The following is a 24,783-nucleotide window of genomic DNA, read 5'->3' on the forward strand; positions in this document are numbered from 1 at the left end:
ACCTGAGTGAGTAAGGCCTTGGGAACAGCCAGTATTGTAGTTAGTTCATATCTGCCTAATCAGGGCCTCAGGTGTAATGGACAATGTGAAGCAAAGTGGTAGTTGGACCTTAGAGGAGCAGTAGTGGGGTGAAACCACAGGTTTCAGGCATAAAAAATGTTGAGCATTTCAGCTAATCATGGCTAAGAGTGAGAGTAACAGACTAAGAATGCAGCCTGGTTCAGTAATTAGAGCGCTAGTCTCAGGGCTTGAAGTCATCTTCAAGGAATTTCTCTCTTTCTTGTCTACCTCTTTGATTTGTTTCGAGCATGTTACTTTGGATGAGGCCAATATGACCTAGATGAGCATGCATTCATTGTTTAGGAACTTGTTTTTTCTTGCATCTGGAACACCAAAAATTTGGGTATTTAGTCTAAGCAGTTTGACCAGGCTTTCTGTAGTAGCAATGAAAAGAGTTAGTGCCCTTATTACGCTACCATGGCACTGAAGGGCATGAATTCTCTGAGAGTCCTTTTAGCTCATGAGTGTAGAAAGAATGTTGATGACTAAATTGTACCATAAGGCTTTATGTAGCTAAAAATGTATGAGATAACAATGTACTCTCTAAAAGGCAGAGAACAATTCTTACATTCTTACGGAAGAAATGAGAGAACAAAAATGTTCTGAGATTGTAAAGTACTGTAGTGATGAGGACCACACATTGAACTTAAATTAATTTTCCTTTTATCTGTCTCTGCACACTTATCTTTTGTATCTTGATTTCTCACATGTTTAACTCACATGTTTCTTGGGAAGGGGCCTGTCTTGTGTTTCAGTCCACACAGCAACTAGCGTATTGGGGTCTGCATGCATACAAGGAATGCACTTCAACTGAATCAGGTATTTTAGCCACCATCCTAGTTGTATTAGATTTAATAATTGTGTACTGTTAACTAACAGTACAGATGGGAAGCCGTGAAAGTTATGCTTAAAAAAAGCGGGACGGGGGGAGGGGGGGAAGATGAGAAAAAAATAGTTTGGCAAAAAATCGCTTGTGTATGTGATTTGTTTTGTTTGTTTTTGTGGGTATTGCAGTTAAGAAGTCTTCTTTATCTGTCAAGGAAAAATGGACCCTTGTAATAGAGGCACTCAAAATGGAAATCCTTCCCTGTGGGATATTCCAACAGGCTCTGGCTTTGCTGAACCATAAACAGTTTAAAGTATAATTAATGCAGGTGCACCAACTGTTAAAAATGCAATATTTTTGCAGATTAAAAAAAAAATTATGTCTCCTTAGAACATAATAATCATCTCTTTTTCATCTGAATACATCACTGATTCTCTTGGAAGCATTTCTACTAAGTGTATTCTCTTTGCTGAAGCGTTTGGCTGTCATGCAAATTGGACTTTCTACCAATTTCCACAGGCTTGTCATCACTATGAAAGAAATGATGTGTGGTTATTTAGAATTGTCCTTTTTTACTTCAGTGCTGCCAGCACTCCGTGATGCCTGACATTTTTGAGAGTAGCAACCTGTCGCATCCTGGGTTATGGGGAAAGCATTTAAAATACCATAAAGGCCTACATGACATGGCACTGTCTGTGTTTTTGTTCTTTTTTTTATTTATCCTTACACTCTTCACTGTTCAACCTTATGAAATCTGTACATAACATTAGAGATTTCAAGAGCATTGCTCACGTAAGGCAGCTAAATAACGGTGCTTGGTCTATTCCCGCAAGATTTATGTGTAAACAGTAAGGAAACACATTAGTCTAAAGTGCAGTGTGTAGCCTCAAGTGTATTAGACCATGATATATAAATGCTTATAGGAATGTATCTGTGGGAGATTTGTACTCTCCAGAGTACATTGCTTCTTTAGAGACATCAGTTTGTCACTAACAGATTAATGAGCCATTTTAGAGAACTTGGAATCAGCAGGCCAGAGAGAAGAGTAACAGAATCTGTGAAAATACTTAAGAGAAACGAATTGCTGCTGGTGCTTCGTATGTGAGTGCACAGCAGCTTTAAAAATAGCTGGCACATTACAGTTGCCTGGAATCATTTCCATTTGTGCTTCTTGAGTGGGTGCGTGTACTAAGAGTATGGTGGATATTTGGGATTTTACCTAACCATACTTTCTTACTTTTTATTTACACCAGGAATCTCAAGATCAAGAAAAGCAACATGGAAAACTAGCAGGATTAGTAGTAGAGGGTTTACTTTTAGGCACTAATTCTTGAAGATACATTCTTTTATTTGTAATTCTGGAATGAAAAGGAAAAATATAACAGCCCCTCGTCTGAACTTTGTAGACACTCCCAACCTGAAAACTCCATGTATGTGATTTCTTACATGGAAATAATAGCAGATAGATTCTGGGTTCATAAAGAATAAATATCCTGGTGTGTCAGGTTAAGTGAGGTGATGCAAGGCTCCTTAAAATGTCAGGAGGCTGTATGTTAAAGGGATGGACTGTAACTGTTGATGTATGTTCAACAGATTTTGCAACAGGCAGACAATTGCCCTATCTGCCCTGTTTATTTATATCCTCCGCAGTTGGTCAAAAAGCAACCTGTTCTAGTAGTAAAACACCGAGTGCATCTCAAACTGTTTAATTCTCATTAAGTCTTAATTTCTGTGGGTTTAAAGTCTGTAGTTTGGAATTTAGGAGCTGTACATCCTTTTAGATGTAAAAAGGCAGACTAGCTAGATAACATAATAGCAGACATGTTAAATCTTCTGTCATTGGAGTCTACTTGCCATTATGGCATGATCTTTCTTTTAAAGCTTATAAATCAGCAAGACTATATTTTAAATATGTCTGCATGTGTGTATATACAACTCCATGGACTGCTGTTTTGATGCTGGCTTGTAGTGGTGACACCATATTTCATCCCTGCTAATGATGTGGTCCAGGAAAATGTCACCTTCAGTCTCCTATTGGTTCAGTAGGTCCTTACAAGTTTGCATATGGTGTAAGCACTCATGGGACCCATCTGGCACAAACTTTGCGATATTCCAACATTGCTACCATTGTTTCCAATGCTTTGAAGACAGTGTTCAACTTCAACTGGTTGCAATCCACTGATTTGATTGTTAAAGACTCTCTTAATTTTGTTGTGTGACAGCTGGGCATGGCCATCCCTGTTTTGCATGTGGAGGAGTTCAGTGACACCCCCTTGCTTCATACACACCTCCATGTCAGATGCCGTTGTGTCAGACTGCCCCTCTGCTGCCATCTGTTGTGCAGTAACAAAATGTAATGGGATAATGATGGGAAGATTTCAACTCTGCTGCCATTCTGCCCACATAGTAAAATAGGAGGCACTTTTCATAGCAGCCATCATATAAAGCATTAGGAAAAAGTGCACTTGCTGAAATGTTATGTCATTTCAGGTCTTCACCTGAGCACAGAGTTCCTGTGTTTTACCTAGAGTCCATCTCACAATTACAACATTTCTATCCAATAGAAACTATTATTATTATTATTCAAAACTGCCAGTAAGTCATAAACGTTTCTGATAGCAGTCACTTCTTCCAAATAAACCAGGCCACAAGTTACTCTCATCAAAGTTTTCAATTGTGTCTCTGGTTCTGCTTAATCACCTGTTTATTTCCACTCTATTTAAGCAGTTAAAATATTTCTTATTTGATGTACTGCTAATAATGAGCTACAGTAAGGGAATCTTGGTAAAGAGAGCAATAAAAGTGATTACTGTTGTAGGTATTTACCTTTCTGAAGATATATAGTACTGCTGAATAGCATGTGAACTCAGAATTGTTCTCTCTGGGAAGTACATGACATTTAAAATACAAATATAAACTTAATTTTTGGATGCTTCTTGTGGTTCAAAATAATTTATTCTACTTCAGAGACCTGTCTAAATAACAATTTTTATGTCTGAGACAGAAAAATATTGTATGAATAACTATTATTTAAGGTGATTATAATTTAGATTAATTCAATTTACTTTTGCATGGCTCAGTTGAGAATCCTGTGAAGACAGGACTGGATCCTTTCAAAAGAGAAAAATCTAAAGATAAAAGATAAGTGACTCCAGAGCAAGTATCTTACTGCTTTCATTCCAAGTTCACTTTTTAAATCTTTGTCTTGTTATTAGAAGATTGCAAGTCAGAGAACTAAAAGACATATGGCATCTGTACTTTGACTGGAATGACATGCAGATTGCTGGATCAGTAAAACTGCAGTATTATTGTTCAGTCTGGATGACTTGTTAGAAATGAAAACCAAGTATCTCAGAGTCTGGCTGAACTAATTGAGCTGACGGGAAACACATGAGCCATAACGGCTTTATTTCCTTAAAGTTTGTGAAATACAGTGGTGCTGTATCACAGTGCAGTGGATAAATCGCTGCAAGGAAACCTCAGTAGCAGCTAAGGAAACAAACATTTGTGATCTTGACACTAGAATGATGAGGAGTGTGTTACTCCTAGTTTCATAGAATCAGTAGAAATAAGCTTTGTATTTAGGACTCAGGTAGTTTGCCTTCCAAACACTAATTTCTAGCTTGATTCAATAGTGCTGTGTTTTTCTAAGAATTGCATTGCAGAAGGTAAACAACCCATCTCTGTTCATTTGTTCAGCAGAAGAATGAGAATTGCTGATAAATGATAATGAGATGGCTGCAGCAGAATAAATGGCGAGCTTCAATATTGGGATATTTTCCTGTTTTGGAAATATCATAGACTCCTGATCATACAGTTCCCATCAAGAAAAATTGCCTGCAAACTTTTAGGAGACAGAAATAACTCAAATAATTTAGTGAGCCACCTTAGGAAGTGAGATCTGATGGGCTGAGAGAGTTCAACCTGGATTGTGTGTAGGGTTCTTGATGTCAGTGGGTTACTTATTGTTATTTTTTAAGAAAATACTTAAGAAAAATGTTTGTGGGTATTTTTTTGTTTGTTTGTTTTGTTTTTTAAGATGTATGGCAATTTATTGTGATATTTCTTTTCCATTATCCATTCCTAAAAGCCCATTTTTTCAACAGTTCATTCTTTCAGTCGAAGTGACAGTAGTGAGTTCCTTATTGGTATCTTCAGTGCCAATAGAGCAGACTTTACAAGTTGATGTTCTTGACCTGTGTGGGACAGGTAGTTACAAATGGAACTTGCTGCTATGGTTAGATGTAAAGAAACTGAGAACTTAATGGTTTTTTCAACTGTCCGCTCTCAGGGAAAGCCATTGCTTTTGCAGTTAATCCACGGATGCTTCTATTGATTGGTGTGCTTTGCTTTGGATTGTTTTCTGGACTGCTCAAGCACTGACACATGCTTCCCAGTGTAGAAGCTGCGCCCTTTCTTGGTAACTTCTTTTGAGGCTGAGGAGGTGGTAGATTTTACACTTATACTTTCTTATTGACTGAGTAGCTTTTAATATATTAAGATACATTTTTATTTTTTTTCCAGCACAGATGTATACTCTTCAAAATTTACTTAAGTAGTACTTAAATCTGTTGTAAGAAGACAGCTATTTAAATGCATGTAGTACAGAAATACATCGTTCAAAATCTTTAGCTTCAAGTATTTTCTAAGAAAATTAGTTGGTTTTAAGAATGCTGTACTGGGAAATGCAGTAAAGAATTTTTATTTTTTTTTAAATGCAAGTTAGAAATAACCAGGGAAGTGATGAGAAGGGACTTGAGCCAAATTGCAAATGAATTCTCCATTCAATACTAATGAGTTGAAATAAATAGCTTATTCAACTCCCTGCTGCTGAATTTTGTATTTATAATACACAAAATGTTCCTTAGACTTACTTATTTTTCTCCTCCTAAGTGTCCTCATTTTATTACTTCCAAAGTGTTTCAGTAGCTGCTTTATATCCCTGTTAATACAAGTGCAGGTATATATTTTCAAGCTACTCTTGTGAATCAGTCCCATTATTGGAAACGTAGAAGAAAATGAGCTAAATGTCATTATTCTCAAATTGGGGTATCCTTTGAAATACATGGGGAAAAAAAAATGTATATTTGCCTCCATCTTTTGCATTAGACTCCCACAGTTACTGTGAATATTTATGAAGTTTATTTCCTTTACTGCCTTGATCCTTCTGCCAGCATAAAAAGAGGACCGGAAATATGCAATTGAAAATTACTGACCCAGGGATGGATTTAATATTACAAAAGATACGTACTACTAGAAAATATAAGAGGGCCAGTTTTCAGATGTATTGCTTTCCTGTGTATTAACTTCCCCATGATCATCGGAGGTCATTGACGACTTGGCTGCTTATAATAGTTGCATTCGTTCAAAATAGAGACAAGATACTTTTTGATTTGTGTTGGTTGTTATTCATCTTAATAGAGGAGAATTCCCATATTTAATGTGAAATTAGCTGACTTTTATTCTTAGTAGTATTTCTGCAGGGTGAGGATGGTCTTAATGTCAATGTGATGTGGGGAAGTGCAAGAATATTTGGTGCCTAAAAAACTCTTTGTGTTTGTTGGAATTTTGATAACAGACATCTGTCTCGTTACTAAGGAATGAATTGAAGCTTGTCTGTGCTTCAGTTGCTGTGTTTTTGTAGCTAATCAGGCATTGAAATATGTAACTTGATTTTTTTTATTATTATTTTTTTAATTGAAAAGTTTCATTAAAATATTTATCTTAATTTGACCATCAAACACTGCAGCCTTGTCTGAAAACTTGGGGCCATTTGATGCCTAATAATTTTTAGTTGCTACACCAGATCTGTTTCTGGGATGCGGTCCCTGAACTCCAGCATGATGTCTTGGCATTTCTTTCATCTATACCAGTGCTCCACATTTGCAGATTTATGTAATTCATTTTTATGCACATGTTTAGTTTTTCTCTTCCTTCACTCTTTTGTTGAGGTGTAAAAAGGAAGGATATTTCATATACATGACATATTAACATATGTAGATTATACTTTAAGAATAAAATGTGATATACCAAGGATGATGGGGAAGTGACTGTTACAGTCCATCTATTTTATATTGTGATATGTTATTCTAATGAAGTCTAATACATTTTCCTACTGTCAATATATGACTGAACATCTTGTATCTAGTTATGAAGCAAATACTGCAGTGCAGTAGAGCACAACAGTAAGATTCTTCCAGTGTAGGTGGAATGCTCTTGCAAGTAGACTCTAATCCTATTTCTGAAGGGGGGTGGGGAAAAAACAAAAAAACAAGAAAAAAAGAAAGAGTGGTCTTCAGATCATTAAAACTGATTAAGTTGTAATATTTAACAGGTAAATACATTCAGTATTAAAGCAGGGAGCAGATCAAACTGTGGTTTTGTATTGGAAAGGAGGAAAAAACAAAACTGTTCCCAACAGGAACGCGTGTTTCTGCTTGCTTCCATGAAAACCGAAGAGATGTTTTGAAGCTGGTGTACTTGTTTTCTACTGAGAGGAAAGATGCCTAGAAATGAGTGTTTCTGCAATGGGAGTACATATCTCAACAGCAGAAGTATATACTGATTCATCTCGGAACACAGCGTTCTGCAGAAGAGGCAGGGTTAACTAGCTCCTGGATACTGTGTCACTGCTAAGAGAATTCTACTGGAATAAAGAGCTATTGATGTACAATTTTCAAAGGCCTTACCTAGTACAAATTTTTAAGGGTACGCTGTATGTATTTTAAGGGAATATCCAAACTGATTTAGGTCTCAAGTGCTTTATCAGTGCAGAGAGGAGAAACAGGTTTCTGGTTATTCAGGCATTGATATTATAAATTAAGAAATCTGATTTTGATTTCCTTTTCAATTTGCCATTGACAGAGGCTTTCCTTCAGTCCACTGCTGGCACTTTGCTGATGTGGTAGTTTAGGGCTGTGTGCTTTAAAAGCAGGGGAGGGAGAGGCATATCTGAGTGCTTAGGGATGGGTTGAGACCCACCTCTGCATTTAGAGATGTTCTTGTCACGTCCCATTAGAATATTTTAAAGGACAATGACATTTAAGGTAAAAATTGAGAACCAGTATTGCATTTTTTCAATAAAATATTCATATTTTACATGATTTTCTGTTACCCAATAGTAGAAATTAGTTTATGATATATCATCACAATACACTAAAAATGAAAATATCTCCCGTGTGCTGATTATTAGGGGCCTGTATGAGACAAAGAAAGGCAGCAGTTTCCTAATGCTGCAAATATTTAGCTGGATGCTTAATTGTGCTCTCTGAATTGTCCCATTGAAGTAACCAGAGTCACTTCATCTGTAAAATTAAGCATAAGACTCTAGCACAGAAACACTGGGGACTTCCCATTGATTTCAGTGCCCAGGGGAAAGTTAACAGACTGAAGAGATTTTAATTTAGAAAAGCATTTGAATGGGTAGCTGCAATTTTAGAGATGCAAGGGCTTATCCACAGATCTTACCTCACTGAATACAGTGGAGGCCACGAGGTAAAATTTAGAACTGTGAATGTTCTCTTCCTAGGCTTTATAGGCTTGTAAAGTGCTGTAGAATCTGCAGGTTGTTAATCATCTGAAAGTATTTTTTTTCTCTATTTCTCCTTTTTAAAAAATTGAAACACAACATCACTCACACAAAAAAATCAATCTTTTCTATTTTCTCATTTCTGTCAGTATATGTTGACTCTTCAGCATGTTAACAATAAACAGTTTACAAGTGGAAATTGTGGACTGAAACAAGAAAAATCACAGCTGAATTTGCATACTTATATATGTATGCTGTCTATTTTAATGTAAACAATCTTTTCCTTGTTGTTTTTATAACTACAGGACTATACCTTGACAATGTACTTTCAGCAAGCGTGGAGAGATAAGAGGCTGTCATATAACGTAATACCTCTAAACCTTACTCTGGACAATAGAGTGGCTGATCAGCTATGGGTTCCTGATACCTATTTCCTGAATGACAAGAAGTCATTTGTACATGGTGTCACTGTGAAGAACAGAATGATCCGCTTGCATCCAGATGGGACTGTCTTGTATGGACTAAGGTCAGTGTGAACCATTTCTGACTCCTTATTTTTAGTCTTCTAATCGTGGCTTCAAATTAATGCCTATTTATTTATATTTTCTTCTTTTTTTCCCCCTTATCTATTGCTGCTCTTTGTATGGCTATGTTCTGTAAAACTGCTGGCATTCCAGAAATAATTTCAACCTAAGTATTTCAAAAACGGATAAAGATTTATATATATATATATATATATATATATATATATATATATCTAGGAGATAAACTTCTATTTTTAGTACAGTTCTAAAAGACTTGTTTTAAGAACAGATAAGACTATAAATACTTCTGCAAATACACATTCTAGATTAAAAGCTGTTTTTAGAACTGCTCCCTCAAAGGAATTGAAATAATAATTATAAAGTGAGGATTGAAGGGAAAAAAAGAAAATGTACGTGTCTGAATTGGATGTTTAACTAAATACTATATTTTATAAACAATGTTGATTAAATGCTCGATTGGTTTGAATGTTACTCTCATTAAAATCAGCTTTCTGATTTTTGCTGATAGAAGTTCTGACCAGAAATGTCTTTCACTCTAGTTTTGTGAACGTTTGGCTATAAACTCATTAAATAAATTCTTAATGACTGGAGGAATAAACAAAAGAACTTGTGAAGGTTTGAAAATTGAGAGAATCTCTCTTTTGTAGCATTCATTGGAAAAAAGAAAATTCCCTTGGGAGATTTATACCCATTCCTGCAAAAGATGACTGATTTAATATGATGTAGTATGTAACAAAGCAGAAAGTGTTGACTGGGTTAAAAAACATACACACCATGCAGATCTTCAGTCTAGAAGGTTTGATATTTTCATGTTGAGGAAAAGAGACAATATGAATTTGGGGGGACACAAAGTCTAAAAGCTTTCTTTACTACATTTATCTCATTTCTGAGATTTTTCTGCTCTGTCTGTGACTCAGGTCAAGGAAAAGGTGCTTTTATCTTGATTATGTTTTCTCAGATGTAAAGGAGAGAAGTGCTCAGTCATATGTATTTATTTCTGTCACTTCTGCAGTGAATTTGATCCTATATGAGGAAAGGAACTTGGGCTTCTTGATTCCCTGTAAAATACTTAAGTGAATTGTCTGTAATTTTAACTAAATAAGGTATGGGCCCGATTCTATTTTCCTTACTTATGCAAATAGTTCAGTTGACGATCCCAGAGAATTCACCATAGTACTAGTGCTGCTGTTACTTCTAATCACCAGACTGAAGACCAGGGCTTATTTTGTGGCACAAAACAAACTGTACAATTCCTCTGCCTCAGTTGTTCCATTTATTAAACTGGAATAGTAAAACCTACCTTCTCACAAGGGTGTTGTGAAGATTAATTAATTAGTTTGTGAAGCGCTTTGATCTCATAAAACACTGTGTAAGTGCCAAGCATTATTATGAAGAATTATAAAATGCCAGCCTTGATATGCACTTTGGGATGGTAACTGTTTTATAGATACAAATATGCTCCGCTGTCCTTAGAATCACTGTTGCACTTTTCCTACGTAGCAACGCGTTGACAAAATGAGCCGGTTTTGGCAAAGATGCAATTTTTGGAATAAAAAGGGAGACCGCTGACTGTCATAAGGATCTTTTTTCTATTTAGGACTCAAAGCTTGGAGCTTCTTCAGAACACCTCCATCCACAGCAGGAGGGTGGGTAGTTGGATTTTAAATACCTCCCCTAGCTGAAAGAAAACAAAGATATCTTTTACTTCAGTTCCTTTATTAGATCTTAAGTATAGGATAAGTATTCATGGGGGACTTTTGCTTTTATTTTATATGAATAGCTGTTAAATCATTAGTATGTGAATAATTAATTCAATTAGGCTTAATAGGGAAAAGGCTTTAAGTCACAGGAATCTGTTCCATTAAAAGCCCTATTATCCAAGATTATTACACTGCAATCAAGTGAAAAAAATTCAGAGTTTTATTGCCTAACAGACAAACTGTGGCATTTAATCTATTAGCAAGAAAATCTCCATCAGCTAAAGAACCGTGTAATAGTTTAAGTTGCTCCGAGGATACTGCATAGATGCATTCCAAAAACAAATAAGGGTCATCAAACACTTAATCTTAAAATGAAATTTAAATATTAACATAATTGAGAATTACAGCAACATAAATCTATCTGATTTTTCTTCTGTAATGTATTCTATTGAGTTGTTTTCGCTGATACTTGATTCTGACCACGGAAATTTTTATTTAGGAAAGCTTTTATGAATATCTTATTACAGAATGCTTTGATAGAGCCTCAGCTAATGATATGGATGCTAAATGTGAATTTAAAGTTGCTGTACATAGTTTTAAATATGTGTGTATGTAATGTATATGTAGACTGTATGCAGATAGATATAAATTTCCATTAGAATGTTTCTTAAAATCTAAAATCTGGTGAATTCTGAGATGGATGTCGTAAGTTGGGACTGGGTCATAAGGCGTTTAGAGTGAAGCTTTAAGGCCTTGTGTGTGGAAGAAAAATGAGTCTCTTGTTTAGAATTAGAGCTTGTTTCCCCTGTTTCTATTTGTTACGCAGAGTTGTTCTTGTGATTCTATAGACGATTTTTGTTTTACATTTTGATGAACATCGCAATAAGTTGTTGTTGGAAATTCCTTCTGAAGCGAATGGATATTTTTTTCTGGAAAGTGTTTGAAGCAGCTGCAAGTACTGGAGGTTCTTGTTCATTTAAGTTATGTCTCCAGGTTGTGGGTTTTTTTTATTATTTTTTCCAAAATGTTTTCCTTTGAAGAGAAGAGCTCATTTGTTCACCTGCTGTTTCATCTTGTTTTGTCAGAAAGCTTTACAAAATGGTGAATACGGTTTCTGAGGAATAATTTCCTAAACTGCTAAAATCTGGCTGTTATTTTTTAATTGGAAAGTCCAGGTGGTTTCTGTATCTCTTTGGACTATTATATACATATATTTAGATTCCCCCACAAATGTAAATTTCATTTGGCCTTGAATGTGCAAAGTACTTGAGGGAAGCCTTTCCTGGAACAGTATGCGGCCCTGCTTAGACACAGAGAAAAAGGATGTTGCAAGAAATTCTTTTCTTGTGGTATTTCCAGATAAGTTCTCCTGACTTGAGGAACATGTGTAAACACTGCAGAAGAGTGTTTTTAAGCCATGCTTATCCTTGGTTATGCTAGCTCTTTAGGCTGCGATGCAGGCGTTTGCTATAACCATGTAGTGTGTACATATTTCCTTCTGAGTAGGCATCCCTGGAACAGTCAGTCGCTGCTTCTATTAGCCTAGATCCATGTTATTTAAGGAGAGAGCAAACAGAAAAGTTTGGAAAACCATTGTTTTAAATTCACTTGATTGTGCCATCTGTGTGAACAGATGGGGAAAATGTCTCAGGGCTGGAGAGAGGCTACAAGATCAAATCACTAAGAAAGAACTTACACGCAGGCATGCTCAGTGTCAGAACCGAAAGGACCTTAACAGTTACTGCAGTGATCTGACCTGAAGCCTGGCCCCTCTGAAATTGCTGTTGTTGTACTGGATGATGTTTCAAGGGGCCATCAACTATATCCTATAGAAACCTGTGACTTACAGTCTGCAAACACTTTCAGTTCTGAATCTGAAACAGAAAAGAGCAAATGTTCATGTCCCTAAATTCTTCTCATGTGTCAACTGTAAACCTAGATTTAGCACTTCATGGGGATGGTTTGCCACAGTGTGTCATCCTCCCAGCTAATATCTTAATTGAATGATCATTAAATTACACACTATAGAATATGCCAACAAGGCTTTCTCTGTTGAGACTCCTTTTAAAAATCTGGCACTTCAAAATATTTGTTCCAAATTTTGTCTTTAAAAATTAAAGGTCTTTCAAGGCATATGACCTTTTTAAAAGGCTTTCAGATTAGTGCAGAGAATCAACTACTTCTCAAAGCCTTCTGCAGGATAACAACCATTGCTAGACTAAATCAGTTGTACCATAAAAGGTGTGTTGCATGACTTTGTGTTGCCTGTTTAAAGCATTTGTTGAAAATGTGTTCCAAAGATACTGAAAAATACAGTGCTTTCTCTTCAGCATCCAAACAGGAAAAAAAGTGAGCAGGGTTGAATAGCTGCTTTTGAGGTGTTTCATTTACATTACCTGAAACTGATGTTATGTGGCTAGGACCAAAATGTTCTGGTTTGCAGGCTTCTTTCTCAGGCTTTCTTAGGACTCTTAAATAGTAAAAATTAGTAGCAAGTGTTCTCAGTACAAGAATGACAGCCATTTGCCTTTGTGTTTTGTGTTTTAATATGCTTTCATACTGTTAACATTGCTGCAGGAATGTCATCCCCTGTCATCCCTTCTCTGTCTGCCATACATTTTTTACTGTTGGGTTTTTAAAGAAGTAATGGAATGCCGTAAGACAGATGTCATTAGTTATTTTCATATAACTTCAGTAGACCTTCAACATAAGAAGTTTTGGTGTGGAAATATTTATCTGAAAGTAGAACTAATGGTGAAAAGCATTATTGATGAGAATGCAGCCTCTACAAGAAAATACAGTCCTACTGAACAGAAGAAAAATAGTGTGGAGAGTAATGTTTGTTCAGTGTCAAGAATGAAAGTAAATATTGTTACTTTTATTATTCATTATAACGATTACAGAATCTGAGAAATTAATTCAGAGGAATTAGTAGATATTAGATCAATAGAAGGCAGTTAGAAAGTGACATGACTGATAGATGGGTTGCCTGAATTATGTAGCTTCGGAAAGGGGAGGGTGAATATGACTTAGCCTTGTGATTCAAAGAAAAGCATTGATAATACAGTTTTTCTCACATTGATTTGATTTTTTTCTTTGTTTTATTGTTGTAAGGTTTGCCAGCAAAATGAAATAGCAGGAATGGCTTTTATTTTTGTTTCGTAATGTAAGGGAACTGTTGCATATTGCGCTTTGTCTGATTCTAGGGAAATTACTAATAACTGAGATGATAAACCTAGAAATCTTGGTTGGGCCTGAGCAAATATCTCAAAATATTTCTCCCGTATTGCTGAATTTCTCAAGTCTGCAAAATAGGGTGGAAATATACCAAGCTTAAATCACAGAATGTTCCACGCATCGCTGAAAAACACAATTATCTGCAGAAATAAAGTGAAGAAAGAGACATCCTGATAATTCCAGATTTTTAATTCAATTTCAATTGAGAGAAAAGTTCTGGAAATGAGAGTACATTTATATTCGTTAGTCTTGACAGGAAGGAAGAAGTGAAAGGTTTTATTCCTTACAGGTTTTTGTTGCATCTCAGTGGCCATGGAAAATACAGTGTTGAAATGTTGTTTAAAATAAGCTGATAGCTTAGATTTAGTTTAAGAAATAATCTTTTTGTACTCCATCTCAAAAGTATGATATCAGTTAAGAGATTAAGGTGTCAGCTCTGCGTCGTAGACTTTATTTACCAAAAAAAGAGGTCTGTCTTGTAGCCATCTCGTAGCCAGAAACCTGGCAGACTTCCCACTTAGATAAACAAGTATCTCTCAGTGTAGGCAGAAATGTCTGTGTTAGCAAAGAGGCTGAAGGCGAGTGGGGAGGGGCCTCCCTTCTGTCCTTGTGTAATGTCTGGGCTTTTCTTTTATATAATTTTTAATACTGTAATCAAATGAAAATAAATAGGGTGGGTAAATATACATCTGTGGCTGACAGTAGAGTGACAACATTGAGTGGCTCTGCCCCATTTCATATTATTAGCAGTAAAAAAAGCTCTCTTCGCCTTTCTTAAAGAAGTGCATTATTATATCCCCTTCTGACTTTCCTTAACGTGTTTTGCTATTTGCCCCATGTATGCATGCTTAGCCAGACTTTCCGTTCAGTGATTTCCTATTGTAAAGTCTATGCAATCTAAACCTTTAGGAAAGCCAGTTGTATTTTCATGGTCAATTTTTCATCAAGTTACAGACCTTGCTTATTCCTTAGTCATTGTTTTCCTCTAAAATATGCCATGTGCTCTGTTTTCTTTTCTTCCTCCTAGTAAAAAGCCCTTGAAGTAGGGGGAGGGAGCAGTTATTGCCTTAGATGAGCAGCATTAAATTACCAATTTATCTTGATGTCATGCTTCTGCTTACTAACAATCACTTCAAAATGCATGGTTTTCACCCAAATCCGGTGGGGCCACTGTTTCTTTTCTTTATGGAGCCACTGTGACAGCCACAGTAAATGGTGAGTTTTTAATTCGTTTTCCTTATGAAGATTAGGATCTTGGCTAATGACTGCGTAGTCATAAGTGATGATGCATTTTCCTCCTACACTCTTGCTGCTTAGAACATATATTAATTGTGCAGATGGTAGTGGCTTAGCTATGTGTCTGCTTTCCATCTCTTTCTCTCACGACATTTACACCATGCAAAGAGGGTGTATTGCCATCTCCTTATTTATGAAGATTTGTGATTCATCACCTGTCTTTTAAATCAAGTACTAAGATAATATTCTGTTGCTAAGAGGCAGAATTTGGATATATGCCTTCTTGTTTTAAGCACACCTGTGCCAAGCTTAGCTTGAAACCTTCAAGGAATTAACAGACATGATCACTGGATTTTCATCTTCATTCCTTCATGTTAACCTTGCAGTGCCTGTTTTATTTGGGTAAATGTGTCATTCTTTATATATTCCAAAGATTCACAGACATCTCTAGCTAAACAACCTAAGGTTTACAGGTATTTTAGGTTTGCTTTAAATACTTCTTTGAACTACTAGACATCAAGCATGACTTGTATTTGACAGATGATAGAAAATAGCAACTTACATGTTGTTCTGGTTTTCGTTCTTACTCTTATGTTTATTAATTCTTATGGTTTGTTAGAAATAGCAGGATAGATAACAATTAAGGCACAACTGTTGAAGTTCACTTTTTAATACTTAATTTCTTCATTGATGTTATGTATCTGTAATGATCACATTATACATCAAGTTGTTACTTTTTCCTCTGAAAGGTAGTCTTTCCTGTGTTTGTTGGGTTTGTTCTTCACTGGTTTCATCTGTTTTAGTGTTCTGAATCTTCTTCAAGATGCCTATGAATAGACTTTTTATTTTTCAGCTTGGAAAAACACTGGGAAAAGGCATTTAACCTTAACAGTAAACTTAGTAAGCGTATTAAAACGTTGCAATTATTTGCTTAATCTCTGATCTGTGTTTTGATGTGAGACTTATCACCTATAAAAGATATTATGCTGAATCAGTAGCTGTAGTTTAAATTAAATGATCATAAGTAATGTGTTACATTAGTGATGAATTCTAGTCCTTGTGTGAAATATCTGAAAGCAAATTTCTAGTGAAATTCTGAAGTCTTGTGGTTGAACAAACGAAAAGCTTCTGGATATTTCTCCCTATGCAGTGTTTAATTAGATGGGAGAATGTATTGTGAAATGAATAAGTTTGAATGAATTCTGGGGCTGGCCTATACAGATCTATCTTACCTGCTCAAGACGTGGCAAGGACCGTTTTCATGTGTCTTACCACTTTTCTCAGTGGAGAAACATGCTTGTTGGTTCATTGTGTAGCAATTGTCTCCTACTGTCCCCATCTTGCAAGCAGTGCTGACTTGAAGCCCACATCCATGCTATGGCTTTCTGTTGGGCAATTATTTAAAAAAAAAATTCTCTCCAGACATCTTTCCAGTAAGTATTATGCCTCATGCTGGGATTGATGTGAACTATTATTATCCTTGTACACTAAGAAAATTAAAATGTTCTATCGCAGTAGTTGATGCAAACTGTCATGTCCTATTACCATCATATGGTATCAAACACCAGTGTTGACATGCTGGCATTTATAATGAATTGAATCATAACATCTGAAAACCACGTGCAGTGGAGAGTCCTCTGATAAACACCAGATCTGACACCAGAGAGCATACTTTAACTCTTTGAGTTTTGAAATTACTGCTTTGTAAATGTGAATCCTGGAATGTATTTATCTTGTTGCTGGAAATTTTCCTGCTTTAAAGCCTGTCAAACAGACTGAGTTGGTGAAAACATACCTGCGTTGTTCCAAAGGGCTGTGTCTGCGTGGCCATTACTTCAATGTCTGAGCTCAGAAATGAGTAGGAATTTGTGAAAGTGGACATGAGAGGCTTGGACTCACTGCTGTGCCTCTGAGTCTGCTGAACGTGCTTTGCAAATGATGCTTTCACCTTGCAGGCTTATGCCAGTGCTTCCATTCTCCTAAAAGCACCTGTGCATTTAATCAAGTAAACGTCTTCTTGAGATAATGGTCATTGCTGTCAATTTGATTTACCGAGTTTCAGCAAGTGGTGTCCTCTCATATATGAGCAAAAGACTTTAAGTGAACATCAGAAGTTATTTTAGAGACAGTATTAAAAAAATAATAATAATTTAAAAATAACTAATAAAAATAGAGCACTCCCTACAGCACAAGTGTCCATTTTAAAAAGGTCATTGCATATATAGAATTGCTTCAGAACAGGTCCAGCTTACTTCAAATGAGTCTCTTTTTCCTCATAAAATGTGTATTCAGTGTGCTCAAGTATGACTGATATTTTTAAATGGACTGCTCATGTACCTAAGTTGTGAACTAGTTGTAAGTTTCCTTTGAAGAAAAGGTCTTATGAATAGTCAAGCTACAAGTATGTATAAGGAGTAGTAAGGAATGTGTTCTCTAAACTAAATTATAAAAGCGCACAGCATAGAAAATAAAATTCATTTTACAGGGGAAGTTGAAAAAATACATTGGTAATGCATGAAGTGTTAAAATCCAGATCTGAATATACAAAATGGTAAGCAATACTGTATGCAGAAGTATATGGAAAATAGAAATCTGAATAAAACTGATTAGAATCACTTGAACTCTTATGAACAGAAATATCCCAGCCTGAGTCAAATATCTTCCAAATCAAATTAGCTTTGTTGATCATAAATGCCAGTAAGTAGCTTTAGAAACCTATTAATCTGACTAGCATTAAAATAGAAAATGAGAGAAAGGAATCCTGGTTAAATGATTGAGCTTTCTCTACAGTCGTCTATCTGCAGAGTAACCTGAGGAGGAAAATGGGTAGTGTATAAAAATGTGCAGAATAAACTGCTCATGGTTTGTGTAAGTCGGACCTATCTTAAAGCTCAGTTGAATGAAAAACTTATCTTAAAGATCAGTTGAATAAGGGTTGCTCTTAACATTGTGGCATTTTCATAGAATCATAAAAATGGTTGAGTCAGAAATGACCCTTAAAGGCCAGCTGGTTCAACTCCCTGCAGTGAATGGGGACACCAACAGCTCCATCAGTGCTTGGAGCACTTCCAGTCTGACCTTGGGTGTCTGCAGGTATGGGGCACCACCACCTCTCGAGGCTCTGTCACAGGTTGCCCAACCATTCTTATTGTGAAAAACTCTTCTTACATCCATTCTAATTCTCCGCTCTTTCTGTCTGCAGCCATTTCTCTTTGTCCTATCACAGCAGGTCCCCCAAAAGAGTAGTGTGTATGTTTTTCTCTTTTTCCTTTATAGGTCTCTTTACTAAGATTGATTTGTGCTAATAGGGGTGTGTCATTTGATGACTCTATGCTGTGAATTAGGCTGGAAATTATCCCTTAAATTTTAGATGTCCTCAATTAAATAGTGTTCAGGTGGAAATAATTGTTTAGATGTGGTACATGGCTGCCATGCAAACAGGAGATGTGTTAAAGACCGCTTAAATGTGCCAGATCTGGCTATTAATTCTGGTGGGGGATCTCCACTGATGCACAGGAGAAGAGTGAAATTCTGTAACTTCATATTTCTGGGGGATAGTTTGTCCATCCGTATAGAATATTTTACACAACATCTCTCTGTAATTGAAAGTGGCTGCTTTGTTGCTAACTGTTTGTATTAACTGGAATAAACTGTTGCTAATCTTCAGAATTTTGTTTATCATTTTAAGTGAACTGTTTTCCTTTTGTTTTTATGCAATATCAAAATACTTTATTAGAATGGAAAAAGCATAATACTTTTTGTAGTTACATACCAATGACTTTTATTTGTATTTCACTTTTTCACCAGACATAGCAACTCATTTACTTGGTGTTTCAGAATGAATTTCTGCTTTATTCACGTGCTAATTCTCTTTTCAAAAACGAGAAGAAAACCAACTTTATTTGCAGTACTCTCTCATATCCATAAACGAGTAAATGATTCAACTAGGCATATATGCCAAGCAGAGTATCGTATCACATATTTATTAATGTCTGCTGAAGTAAATTGGAAGGATAAATATGACCACTAAATCACCAATTGTTAAATAATCCATGTTTTAGGAATATTAAACAGATTTATGCTCTCCATAATAAATGACCTGTCTTTATTAATACAACCAAAACATTTCTTCTAAGATTAAACAACACTGAATTAAAACCAAGTGCTTCCAACCCAATTAACAGGATAGCTTCTTGTCCTTCTTTATTTGATAATAATGCCTCCCATGCACTTAGCAGTGCAGTATCAGCCTCTTTCTTCAGACAGTGGCAAGCAGGTTAGGTGATGAATGGTTCCTGTGGGAAGTTAAGAGCAAGAGAAATGTAGCAGGAAGTGTCCTGTGAATAACTGCATTGGTCTGAAGAATGTGACTGTTAAATATTAATGGAATTGTGTCACTCCAAGAATTCATTGTGCCTTAGGAATGCCTTTAGCCCACCCCTTTGCAGTTTTGTGAGGTTTCAGCAGCTGATGCCTAAAAGGTGTTTTAGGGTGCTTTGATCTATAGATCTTTCCGATCTCTATTTCTACAAGTTGATGAATGTGATGTAATTGCTATATGGTGCATAATTAACAGTGGTATTAAAACCACATTTTATTATAGGGGTATGGTTTGGATTTGTTTTCCCATTTTTTCTTTTTTTTTTGTTGTTGTTTTCTTTTTTTGTTTGTTTGTTTTTGGTTTTGTTTTTAAAGAGTGATTCTAATACATTAAATTTCTGCCTTTAATAGGGAATAGCTTTTTCACATGGAAACTCAGAATGGTAAACTCAATCTGTTCAGTAATAACTAGTCTATGGACATGACAATGCTTCAGAAAGAGCCATGAGATCCTCCCCCCAAGCTTGTGATTTCACAGCGCCCCATTTAATTCTATGAGACAGTCCAGCTTACTATGTATTACGGCAGTTACACCACTCTAATGCCTCAAAGTAGGCCATCAGTACTGCTTTACATACACTTTCAATGCATGCGTTGATGGTTTTGAAAACTGGCTGTGGAATGTTGCCAATGATATGGTTCTAGGAGGTGTTCATGATGTGCTGACATCACAGCTTTCAAAAATAAATACAATAAAGTAGTTTAGTGCCAAATGTCTTATTGTGGTAGTGGTGAAATCTTAGCGTCTGCTGATTACAAATCTTAGTCACTCAGTAAAATTGAAAGTGAAATGATATCTTTGTATCAGTGTGCTATATCTAGATAACAGTGTTGTTAATGTCTCCGAGCGTTACGGGCCTGAAATCTGAGGGCAGTATACAGCGTATTTTGAGACTTTCAGATCATCCCTGTTACTTGCTTGCATTCTTTCTTTCTCTTTATTGACAGTTAATATTATAGTGATATTTGAAAGGCTGTCAGTAAGATGGAATTATGTTTCTGGACGAGTGCCTCTTATTGTTCCCTAAATACCAGAGCAAGGCTGAAATGTTTATTTGCTAAGCAGGAGATGTTGATCTTATGATAATAGTCAATTACAAGGACGTTTGGTTTGATCTATTGAATGAATACAGTAGCTTTAATCAGCTTGATTCCTGGTAGTACAAAACTGGGAAGTTTTGCTGGCTGCATTGGGTTAAGATTTAGAAGGAAAGCAAAGACAGCTGAGAATTTAGTTACATCTACGTGAAAGTCTTTGTGATGTGCATAGCTGCTGCTTGTGCTTTCAATATTCACTGCAAAGAAGGAATTCTATTTCAGATTGCTTAGAAGCTTTTTAACAGTGAGTAATTTTTCTCAGATAGAGAAGGAAAGATGCTGTCCTAATAGAGGGAAAGGGCTCTATGAGAGAACTGTGGGCATGCAGTTAGAGCTGCCCTGAACATTGGGTTGATTATAGAGAGAAGAGGAAATGAAGACAAAGTCATTTAAGACTTCTCTCATAACAATGCCGTAGATCTGTTAGATCAGGGTAAAGATGAGAAGAAAAATGATATGTTTGGGAGTGATGGTTTTTTTTTGTTGTTGTTTTGTTTTTAAACCTAGAATAATATTGATACCTAGTAAGTTATTTATTGAGGAAAAAATGTAGAAAGAATTGGTCTAACTGAAATCCTACAGTCGTGTAGGGAAGCAGTGCAACTCTTCTCTTATTCCAATCTGTGTGGTTGAAATTTTCTAATCATAATTGATTTAACAAGGATTAAACTGTGTCTGTTATTCTCTAGCACTTTTCAGAGTTTGCTTTAATTCTGACAGTTGACTGTTTTCTGGTTTGATTGCTTTTGAAGTACCAGTCCCACTTTGGCTCAGGGAGACTTCGTTTTACTTTTGTCTTCAAATTTTCTGAGGGTTATAATTTTACAGGTCACTGCTTGGCTTTAAATGTTCTTGAAAGAAAAACGATAATTTCAAGTCTGTATTATAGATTTTTTTTTTTTTAACTGACTTATTTTTCCCTTTTTGGATCTGATGGTAATTCTGCTTATGGAGAATCCACATAAATTTAATATTACCATTGACATTTCCCTGTGGAAAGTGAGTCTTCTTATTCTGACTCACAAAAGCCAGAGGAATAAGGCACTTTGGGCTCTTATCTTGCTTCTTCTATAAGAATTTCTAAATAAGCTGAAACTGTAATTCAGCTTTTGCCTTTTTTCCTGAAGGTTGTTTTGACTTTCACATTAATTTTTAAGTTGGGTAAAATTTTTCTTCTCCACAGTTCTGAAAACGCCTTGTTGTCAGATCATCCACTTAAATGTTTTTCTGAATAGGCAAGTAGGTAGTAATACTGTTGATGATATTTTGTGAAAGAGTTTTGCTGAATTAATTATATATTAAGAATATGGAGAATAAATAAATCCAATTTCTTTGTGAGATCATCACTAACTGAGGAAGAAGGTGTAGATTGTGTCAGCATCAGCCCAATCTGCCTTGCAGGAAGGTTCCATGAGCAGCTGTGCCCAGCACCAGTTGGAGACTGGCTTCTGTCAACATTTCTGGGCTGGAAAGGAGAAGTTACACACTTGTTAATAATGAGTGATTCAAAATTTAGACACAATTCCTGAGGGAAACAAGACTTTGATGAAGGGACCTTTGATGACTTTCTTTTAGCTTTTCAATTATTTAATTAAGCATTGTATCTTTATCAACCAGGAAGAAAAAATAATGTTGGGTATGCATAAAGCATACTGGTTAGAACAGACTACCAGTTAGGCAGTGAGAATGAGACCCCAAATCCTTGTAGCTCATGAGAAAGCTCTAGCTCACTTCCAATTCATAATTCCAAACCAGTAAGTTAACTATTTTTAAAGAGATTGTAATGCATTCTATACTTTCCATACCTTTATCTGAAGTTGGATTTATTGATGAAAAATGAAAAGCAAGTGTTAGGAAAGTTTGTGGTAAAGGTGTTCCACACATTCTGAAACACATTAAAACATTTTTCTCCCAGAATTTGAAGAATGATAGTTTTTTTCCTTTTGAAAATGACACAACCTGTTCATAGATGTTTTGTGCATGGGATTTATTTGTTGTGTGCAGAATTATTTGTGTAGAAGCAGTAGAAATTTTTAAGAAAAGAAAAAAATAGCTGCAATTAACACAGTTTAATTGCAGTGCTGCTGTTGTCTCGGTGAAGTGGACATGTTGTTGTTCCTACTGGGATAACAAACATAGTTTGCAAAATGTTTGGAAGTAGAACTTTTAGTTTTCTAGTGTTAGGCATATAGCAGAAACATTATAAGCTGGTAAAATAGATGAGATGGACCGGCTCTTTTTTCCAAGGCTGTTTCTTTTGCAGACTGACTCAGTCACCGCACTCATGTTGCCTCAATGTTCTGTAAGTCCTATGTTTTTTTTAGGGATCTTCCTTTTATTTATTCATTATTTCTTTTAGATGGAGAAATGAAGTGAATGCTGAGAGACAAAGATGTGTTTCCCAGTGATAAAATATTGAAATTCTGAATTGCACCTCATAGTTCTTCTGGTGTATCTGTTTCATTCTGTTCCGTTGGTGTTATCTTCTAGAAGAGCTTGTAGTATTTCAGGGGAAGGTTGAGGTTATTGTACCAGAAGATTTTTCTGTTGTGTTCCTTTTGCAAGGATTTGAACTTAATGTTGTATCTGAGTTTTGGATTTAGTGATAGGATAGCAGGCAATTATATCTAATTTTAAAAACATTTAGAAAGCTGTGTGGGAAAAGAAATGGAAGAAAACTAGGCATGACTACACACAGATACAGTAAAAGTCTGATCCTTCAGAATCACAGTGCTTTTACAACAAAATTACAGCCAGGTTCTCCAGCTTTCCATGAGTCTTTTGAGCTGACATTCAGATAGAACAACAGCCCATCCTTCATCGGAGAAAATAAGACTGAGAAAGAAGGATCACAGGCATATATATTAAGTTTGCTCTGGAAAAGTCTTGTATGCTTTTTTTAATCAACAATCTGAAAAACAAAATGTAGATGTCAAAGGTTCTGTATGTTCTCTAACTCTCTGTGTATTGTCAGTTTCAATCATTTTTCCCTGTCTTCTATTACCTTTAGGAAAAGTTTTAGCATTGTACATTTAGGGTTGCCTTCTAGCTTTAACAAGTGCTCTTTCAGGGACTGTTTACATATGTAAGTGTTGGGCAGGAAATAAACAAAGAGAATATTTAAATGCCCTTAGGTATTTTATTTTTATTTTATTTTTAGGTATTTTAGGTAGTCCCAAAATGAGAAATAAAGGCAAGAAAAGTTGGAGCTTACATTTGAAATATGACGTTTTGATAAGACAAATTAGAAGTCTGTTTATTACAGATTATGTGTAAACTGAGTATATAATTTCTTTTCAAATTAAGTTATTGGCACCAATAAAACTGTTTCTACATTTTTATTTTATTTTATTTACATTAAAGTACATTGAAAAACTGAATAACTTGAAATTGAAAGATCATAGCAGTCGGTAGCAGAATGTTTAGTTTTATAAATGGACATGTAGAAATATTGCGTGTTTATCTGTTGTGAAAGCCAACTACCTATGATCATGTTATATTTTATGTGAATAAGCAAAAGAAAAATTCTGTAAACTCTGTAACTAGCAATAAATGTGTTGTAATTTAAAATAAGGTCTGTTAGTGTTTCTAACAACCTTGAAACATGTTTAAATCCAATTTTGCTGTTCAGGAGAATGATTTATTGCATTATATTTTTTCCCAGATTGCCACGTAGTTGAAACGGGGTGTGCTTGCTGCTGCTGCCAGTGCTTCCAACTGTCACACAGCAGGGCTGCTTCCGAGAAGCTGAGGTGATCAGTGGGTGTTGCTGCAGTACATGGCTTCAGTAACTGATTCTGAGAGAAACAGATAGCAATTCCCAGTCAGTGTGCACAGAACTCTCTGATGAAGTCCGTGATAAAGAGCCACAGTCTGTTAAGGAGCATGGTTTCCTTGCAAGCTCCCCTTGTGTGGGTCCTGAAGCTGTTAATGGAGAATCAGATTCTGCCTTAAGATCAGAAGCAGAATCACACAGTGTCTTTGACAGAATGTGTGTGCATATATTTGAAGAAAGAATTAATCATTGTATTTTCCTGGGCTTCGGCTTTGTCTTTTTCTCTGTAGGGTCACAATCTGTCGGTGCTGGAGCACAGAGTGTATTACGCGATTCTCATACTACAGCTCTGCTCAGAGGAGCTATCTGAAATTGTCACCCTCCTCCTCATCATTTCT

General features: G+C 35.9%; 1 protein-coding gene across 2 annotated transcripts in view; it reads left to right on the plus strand.

The window, feature by feature from the left end:
- Positions 1-24,783, plus strand: part of GABRB2 (gamma-aminobutyric acid type A receptor subunit beta2) — a 118,264-nt gene that overhangs the window by 35,294 nt on the left and 58,187 nt on the right. For both annotated transcript variants that reach the window (XM_015876301.3, XM_015876302.3), the window contains exon 4: positions 8,720-8,940. In XM_015876301.3, coding sequence (XP_015731787.2) covers positions 8,720-8,940 — 221 coding nt within the window. The remainder of the gene's footprint in view (positions 1-8,719; positions 8,941-24,783) is intronic.

This window comes from Coturnix japonica, chromosome 18, assembly GCF_054131305.1.
Source record: "Coturnix japonica strain WE chromosome 18, WE-NBRP24, whole genome shotgun sequence".
Lineage (NCBI taxonomy): Eukaryota > Metazoa > Chordata > Aves > Galliformes > Phasianidae > Coturnix > Coturnix japonica.